Source organism: Halichoeres trimaculatus, unplaced genomic scaffold, assembly GCF_033239565.1.
Source record: "Halichoeres trimaculatus isolate MK-OKI-2021-1 unplaced genomic scaffold, fHalTri1.1 fHalTri1_scaffold_16, whole genome shotgun sequence".
NCBI lineage: Eukaryota > Metazoa > Chordata > Actinopteri > Labriformes > Labridae > Halichoeres > Halichoeres trimaculatus.
The window spans coordinates 4,282,501-4,290,736 of record NW_027437194.1 but is presented as its reverse complement, the minus strand read 5'-3'; the positions used below and the strand labels follow the sequence as shown (position 1 = coordinate 4,290,736).

The 8,236-nt window shown below is 42.0% G+C and overlaps 1 protein-coding gene across 1 annotated transcript in view; it reads right to left on the bottom strand.

The window, feature by feature from the left end:
• Positions 1-663: 663 nt before the first annotated feature.
• Positions 664-8,236, bottom strand: part of stbd1 (starch binding domain 1) — a 7,579-nt gene continuing 6 nt past the window's right edge. Inside the window, exons 1-3 of the mRNA XM_074691069.1 lie at positions 7,820-8,236; positions 5,728-6,077; positions 664-3,236 (exon numbers count right to left, since the gene is read on the bottom strand). The exon at positions 7,820-8,236 is cut by the window's right edge and continues 6 nt beyond it. Coding sequence (XP_074547170.1) covers positions 861-3,236; positions 5,728-6,077; positions 7,820-8,093 — 3,000 coding nt within the window. The 5' untranslated portion in view covers positions 8,094-8,236 and the 3' untranslated portion in view covers positions 664-860. The remainder of the gene's footprint in view (positions 3,237-5,727; positions 6,078-7,819) is intronic.

The window sequence follows — 8,236 nt, the reverse complement described above, 5'->3', positions numbered from 1 at the left end:
CTAGCTAAAAAAAAAATGCTGAAACAAAATTTCCAATTTCTTCATAGTCTCGCATTCAATGATTAAGGGAATTGACAGATAACCATGTCAAGTCCCGGTGGTGTGTCAGTACCAGCATCAAAGGACCAATAAAGGCTGCTGCTACCTGCTCCAGGTAGCATTTTCCACTGCGCAGCTTCTGCTGTTACTATGGATACAGAAAGATGAAGCGGAAATGACGCACGTTGCGCCATGACCATAGACTGTATATAGAGTGGACAGCGTGGCTTCGCCTTTTACCATTGCATGGTTTTGATGCAAAAATACCTCCAGTCACAGGCGCCGCCATTGGCAGCCAGAGTCTGCGCAGTAGAGGCTATGAGGGAATCTGAGTGGAGCCGGGTGACAAAAATGATAATATTTTTTTTCTTTCGACAGTCTTATCTTTTCTTGGCTCGATCTCCGGCCATTTTTTACAATCCCTGAAAATAAATACACAAGAACGGCAGCTGTCAGTCATCGCTAAATATGACGTTAAGCCTTATTTTTAACCTCTTGTAACTAATAAAAACAAATGTTTTCAGAAAAAAAAGAGGACTTGAGTACAAGGTTGCCAAATTATATCTTCTAATTACCACGCAGTTTTTGTGGCGACCTCACTTCAAGCCAAGCAAAATGACGTCCATTCTTTTACAGTCTATGGTCATGACCTTCTCCATTCGTCGAGATGTTGTCCATGGGTGAACAGAAATAACGTGCTATTCCGATTGTTTCAGAACCGGATTATTGACCTTAACCTGAATACTGACTGCATGTAAACGTAGCCACTGTTTAATGTGGTCCAGCACTCAGTCTTGAAACCTGACTGTGCCTGTCCTAGTTTACAAAGTTCCCCACCATTTGTGCACAAGTAGGTCATCTCCTGAGCCCGTCTCAAGGAGCCGGTTGCCACATTCCTCCCAGCGACACACCTCCCCCTTGTCCAACAGCAGAAACTTCCACTCCACATGGCTCTCTGCGGGCAAGCTGACCACTGTGGTCCAGTGCCCGTCCTTGGCCCTCTCTAGTGAGATGAATTCCCTCCAGTTTCCCAGCTCCTGCTGGTCCCCGGTGACAGCCACCGTCTGGTAAGGTGACTGTGTGAAATAATGGACGCGGAAGGTTACGTTAACGCTCTGGGGCATAGGCTGCACTGCAAGTACCTTTTTGTTACTTTCGTCGACAAGGGTGGGAGAGCTGGTTGGTTTGACTTCGGTGGCGGGTAGATCATCATGTGCGTCAACACAGGGGGTGTCTGTTAGGGCAGCACACTTCTCGCTGCTAAGCTGGTTGTTTTTGTTGTGGTTTTGGTCAACAGACGGGGAAGAAATATTCATCCAAGGAAGGACTTGGTAGTTACTATCTGTGATCCACTCATTGTTGTCCATCGTCGCCTCCATGATACTAATCTCAGTCTTTTCAACTTCTACGGCTTCCTCCTCTTCTGTTTTCGTTTCAGCTTTCTTTCCAACTCGTCCTTCTGCCTTTTTCTCTTCCTTCTCTACAACCTCCACAGTAACTTTCCTGTCTGGCGCCTCTGTCAGCTCGTCGGCGAGGCTTGTGATGCTGTCCACGATCTGTGCCATGAACTGGTTCATCTCTCTGTGGTAACGATCCTCAATCTCATGGCCAAATGTGTCCTCATTGGTTGCAAATGATTCATAGATGGTCCAATCTGTCTGCTCAGTGTGGGGCGGATGGGGCTGGCGTGTTGGGTATGGACCAAACACCATACCTGCAGTACTCCCCCAGCTGTCTTTGGATTCTGTCTGAGCAGAAGACAGTCGATCGTCCTCTACAAGATTTTCAGCAATCACCTCGAACCCAGAATCTTGTGGATCAGGGCTGACAGCCATGCTTGAGATCCCACTTTCTTTACCGATGTCTGGAGACGACAGGTCACTAAAACCAAGATCGTTGTGCTCAAAAGATGGCATGCAAATTGGAAAAGTGGCGTCAGTCATGGCAAGAGCAGAACTGGTTGAAACTTCGGGAAAGTCTTCGGTATTTTTTGCTAGGTAGGAAGCAAACATGTCAGATTGGCAAATTTCTTCAGATGCTGTCAGTGGCGTTAAGCTAGCCTTGTCAAAAGCAGAACAAGTATCAATGCCTTCCTCTTCAGTTGCGTTTGTCAGGTGAACACTTAGCTGATCTGGGGAGGACGTTATCAAGAGTGTGGTGAAGCTAGTATTGCAAGCCGGTGCATCGGAAACAAAGGTTTCACCAAAACTTTCAGCTTCGTCCCGTTGGTCAATCTTCAGATCGGGAAATGATACTTCTTCAGCAGTTAAAGGTGCAGTAGGGTGAACATTGCAAGCTGGTGCTTCAAAGGTAGAAGGAATTAGCAAATCAAAATTTCCGTTTCCCATGTGTTGGTCCTGGCAAGTCGTCAGCATAAGAGGATAAGATGTTTCAGGGGAAGCGGTGTTTTCAGCTGCATTAGCTACAACAAAATCCCTTTCCTGGCTGGAGACATCATTTATCAATTTAACACTTAGCTGCTCTCTGTAGCAGGAGGACACATGAGGAGGTTTCTCTTCAGCCGTTACAAGGGATTCAACATTTACACCATCACTAGCTGCTATATCGGGAGCAGCTAACACCACCGCCGCTGGATCACTTTCCTTGTCCTCATCTGATAGCATCACAGACTGAAGAGTTGAAGAAGTGGTGTCTTCATCCAGAGAAGGGGTCATTTCGTATCCGTTTCGTGTTGGTGGAAAATTTAATGAAGGGTCAGAACAATCAGCTTCAGACACTTCCTCTGTTGGATCAGGGTACTGCACCCAATCACGACTCTCAATGAGAGAAACAACTTCATCCACCGCAGGATTTCTCTGGTCCTGCTCTAAAGACGGCAGATTTACTTCTTCAAATGTTGGAGGCTGACTCACGGCTTGTTGAGGATTAAGCAGATAATCTTCACACTCCTCCTCTGCCTCTTCACACTCAGTTTTCCTTTGCTCTTTCTCAGTGTTGCAGTTAAAACTAACAGCACCATCTGGATCCTGTGGCTCAGACTCCTCTTCTTTGACATTATGGATGATAGAGACCGGTGCATCCTCCACAAGAACAACAGGTTCTTCCAAAGTTGATCCCTTGCCGTTTGTCTCAACAAAGGTAATGCTATCTTCTACTTCATCATCTCTGGTTTCCTCCTCAGGAACTGTTTCATCTGTGATCCCGTGTTCATCATCCTGACCATCTGCCTTTAACACCTAAACAAATGAAAAGAAGACAAAAATGACAGGTGGTTAGGGTAGCTTGGGAATATTAGAAATTTTCAGGGTTTTGTTGCTGTCAATTTAAATGTTTTTTTCTAAAAAACTTAGAAAACTTGTTTTTTTTCTTGTTATCAATTTGATTTCAATTATTGCACTAGTTTGTATGAATGTCACCTCATAACAAACCAATATGTTTAATATCGATACTTGTACATGATCAGGTAAATACATCAATATAAATTCCAGTAAAAGTCCCATGGAAGGTTCAACTTTGAAAATTCCCACAGTATAGCAACCCTACAGGTGCAAACAGAATTCAAACTTAGCCTGCACTTATTTGAAAGCACAAAGTGAACCCTGTGCAGAAAAAGATACATAGACCGTTTACTAATCAACCGTTTTAAGATGAAGCGCAAAAGTATTCTTGCGTTTCGGCCTCTTGTTTACACGGAAATTGCGTTTAAGCCGATCTAAAACGGAACTTTTGAAAATGCCCTCTTAAGTGGGTTGTGGTGACACACCTCAGCCCATGAGGTGACATCACGCTCCACTTTGTGCATACAACATTTCAACTAGTGATGTCTCCAACCCCAGTTATTCAATATTGAGTATCGGCCAATTCTGAGACATGATCCGCTTTTTGGGTTTGGAGATAAACTTTGCTGAAGAAGTGAGAAAGTGAAGCTGCACATTTTTTTGTTTTGTGTGTTAACAATTAGGGATGCACGATATTGGATTTTTGCCGATATCCGATATGCCGATATATCAAAACCCCTTTTGGCCGATACCAATACCGATAATCACAAGTTTGTTCGTTTTTTTTCACTGTAAAGAAAGCTAAGTCTATCCTGCACTGGAATTTATGTGTTACGCTTATTGTGACGGTCTTATTTGTTTAAGAAACACACATAAAACAAGACAAAAAAACATTTGATTTTACCATAAATAAGAAATGTATTATTTTTTCAAACTCAAGACATTCAGTATTGAAGTACAGAAAAATAATTTATTTCGATCACATGAACTTTAAATGTACGATGCATTTTTAAACATAACCAAGTTGCATTTGATTATTTTAGAGCTACTGTAACAACCTGGTGACAGACACAGAGCTCTGCAGTGCAAATAAATGAAGTGCTACATTTTATTCAAGGAGCTTATTTTTCAGATGGAAAATAAACATAATCCTAACTGAATAGCACATTATTGGCTGTGTCTATCGGCAGAAATTTTAATATCTGCCAATACCGATAAACGTGTTTTTAAGCTTTTGTCAGCTGATACCGATATTGTGCCGATAATATCGTGCATCCCTATTAACAACACTGAATAGTAAAAAATAATAGTTTAAATATGTCTTAACTTATCAGTCCATTTAACTTTGTCCAGTTAAGTTTTGAAGTCTCTCTGGATCTTAAACCCATCGGTGGGATCAAAACACCACTTATTTTTAAATGACTGGCATTTACAAGCTGTTTGTCCAATCCAATTCTAGAAACAGGGGCGTAATTGTCAGACTCAGAGGTTTTTGAGGGTACATGAATGTATCACACACAAAGCTGGGAACATATCTGAACATGCCGCAGAAGATGAGACAATTTCATCAACATTGGGTTGAATTTCATGTCGTCTAAAAACATCTGTAGTAAATAACCTGTTTGCAGTTGAATAGAATTTCTGGACATTTTCAAGCTTTGTTTTTCTGTTAAATGTTAAATATTTTATAGTTTAAATAAATATTAGGTTCAGCAACTCTATATACTCATTTTTTTGCCCTGTACCCAAAACATTACTAGTCTCAGCCCGTTACTACCATTACTAGTCTATAAAATTGATTGGTATCGATTGATACCCAAAGCCCAGGTATCCGCACCAGAACCAGAAAAGTTGGATTGGTGCATCCCTAGATAAAATTTCCTAAATGAGTTGTTACTCCTCAAAAATATACTTACTTTCTGTAGAAAGTAAGAACAGCTTCTTTTCTTTCTTCTGTGCTAAAGCTGTAGCTTTATGCTAACTGTTCATAACATAACAAAGGTTAACTTTGATCAGGACTGGACAAAGGGGAACAAGGTAACCTTTCTCTGTAGAGGTAACAAAATCTACCTCTCACACCTTTTAGATCATGGCTGACGCGCTCATATGTTGAAGGTTTAACTTTGCTTGAGGATGAAAAAATGAGGAAGGCTACAGCTCTTCAAGTATTTAAAAACTATGACTCATCCTTAGTTTTATCATGCAGACTGAGGCAGACTCTCCTGAGTGCTGATGCCCCCCTTCGTTTACAGACCAGTTTCACAAACAAGAACACATTTATTTTAACTTTACAGGTGTTTGTTGAAAGACTGTCCTACTTTTTGACACAGGCTGCCAGGCTAACAGCTTTAACTGCTTTCCCCTCTTTCTGGTCTTTGTGCTATGCTAACTGTCACATTTCAAAGCTGAACACTTGGCAGAGAGAAATGTTTGTCTAAAAGCTGCTTACCTTGTCTTCTTTGTTGTTTACATCACTAATCCGCTCCTTCAGACAGCTGCTGATATCATGGGTCCCCCTTACAACATCCTCAATAACTTCATTTGTTACATCACTTTGACGGCTCTGATGGGTCTCTTCTGCTCGAGTCTCTGCCACTTTGTATGAGTTCACAACTGCTGTCTCCATCCTGTCATCTGAAGAGGTGTGCCTGATCTCCACCACTCTGATGTCATCCTTAGGAGTAAAACAAGGTGAAGGTTTTTCAGCAGGAGCTCCAGCAGCAGCACGGCGATGCCTGATGTTGTGATCACTCAGGTTGACATCCTCCTTCACGTCTGGTGAGCCTCCATCAAGAAGTTCTGAAACAAAACACAAGAAAGGAGCCTCTGTTTTATGAGAGCATTGACTTAGTCATTTGTAGAAGAGTCATTTTCTTATTCTTCCTAATTTACAGGCACACCAAGAGGAAATTCTGAGGTACTTGAAAGGAAGGTCTAACAGGAATTTTGGTTACTTGTTAGTAAACACAACATTCAGACTTGGCTCCTCCTCCTTGGCTCAGTGCCAGCAGCAGCACACACCCACAGCCTCTGACTGTGACTATGTGAACACACTCTGTAGCCCAGCAACTAGAGATTATCAGTAGTCATGGAAGCCGATAAGTAATATTTGGGGCCGATATTTATTTGCAGTAAAAGTAAAAATATTGGGGTCAAAATTTAGGATAATATGAACTTTAACACTTAACTTTGTTTAAACGCCTTATGTTACAGCTCTCAAGCTGAGCATCTGTCTTATAAAGTTAAATGAAAACTTTGAAAAATGAATAGCTCCCTAAAGTTTTCTTAGTAATATTAATTTGATTTCTTGTCGGCCGCCGGATTAAAAAAAAGTCAGAAGCCGATATGTCTCAAAAAAATGCTAAATATCGGCGCAGAAAATCGGTTTATCCTGGCCAGCAACCACCTGTAGTATCACATTTCTACATGGGAGCGACTCAAGAGCTGTACACCTGACTTAGCATGTTAGCACAAGCTAATCACAGGTATTTGACACATACCAGACTAGTGTTTCATTTCACTTTAGTTGTGTGTTTCTTGCTCTGTGCTACATTCACTATTGTAGCCACACAGGCTAGCTTCTCCCACTTGCTATTATCAATACGCAAAGTCACTTCTGCACTGGTTGTTCTGTGATTGGCTGATGTAACCATGCTTACTCTCCACCTGACACAACAAAAACATCAACATTCAGGCAGGGGAGAGGGTTTAAGGCAGACACTGACACTGACACATGTATAAATGCTCAGAAGAGACTATTGAGCAGGATTATTCTGGTTTATGTTGACATTTTTTTTTTAGGAGAATCCTGCAGATTCTACCTTTGTTTACCTTACAGAGATACAATATCCTCTGTATGTCAGACCCATGATACTTCACTTCATTTTAAAAAAAAAACATGCTTAAGTACAATAACACTCATAACCACAGGAGCTTAAATCAAGTAAAATGTTTTTTTTTTCCTTTTCTTTATTAGATGTTTAATCATATCACTGCATTCCAACCACTATTTATCACTGACTGTTTTCTCCCCATTGAACCTTTTTTTTTGACCTGGTTTGGATCTTGTTTACCTTTATTTCTCAATTTCATCTCACTGTGATTCTATAACATAACATGCTGTGCTCAGCAGTATGTAAATTCAAAAGATTACCCTTATAACTCTGAAAATTTGCCCTCTGTTGCAAAGTATTTCATGCAACTGGGTGATTATCACATTTTAAAGCTTGCATGACAAACACTATTTTATTATGGTTGAATTACTTGGGCCTATAACTTTGTGTATTGGCTGATGGTTATGTCTAATATCCAGCACTGAGGGGAAAAAGGTTGTATTAATATCTATTACAGTGCTGCTCTAACATAACTAAGTGATTATAAATATACTCAGCAATATAATCTGCAGTACCTGTGCCATCCTTGTGTTCTTAAACCTGCAGTGCCCTCTTTAAACTTAAAGCAGGGGTCCTTCAGGTAATCATTAAATTCTCAGGCTGCAGCAGCTTCAAGAGCCTCAGATTGTTATTCGAGGACCTGTTTACCTGTTGCCCTCCCGGGGTTTTGGTTTTCCTCGGGGTGTGCTTGGATCACCGATGCGTCTCTCTCCGCTCCGGGGGGCTTCCCGTCGCTGTCTGCGGCTGTGGCCTTTCTCCGCTTCCCCCTCACGGTCCGGTAGATGATGAAACCCGCCAGCAGGGAAACCATGGCTAGGACAGCGACGACCACGGCTGGACCGTGCCGCCCTATCATGCAGAAGAGGGATGCCAGATCCATGCGTCTCTCCACGGCCACCGCGTTGCTGTTTTCCAGCGACATCGCTCCGTGTTGTGAAAAGATCGCGCTCTTCTTTTGTTCCTGTGTGTGTGAGAGAATGTGTGTGTGAGTGTGTGTGAAGGCCGGATTAGCTGACTGAAGCTGCTGCTGCTGTGGTCTCCGCCGTGCTCTTCCCTCCACGTTTT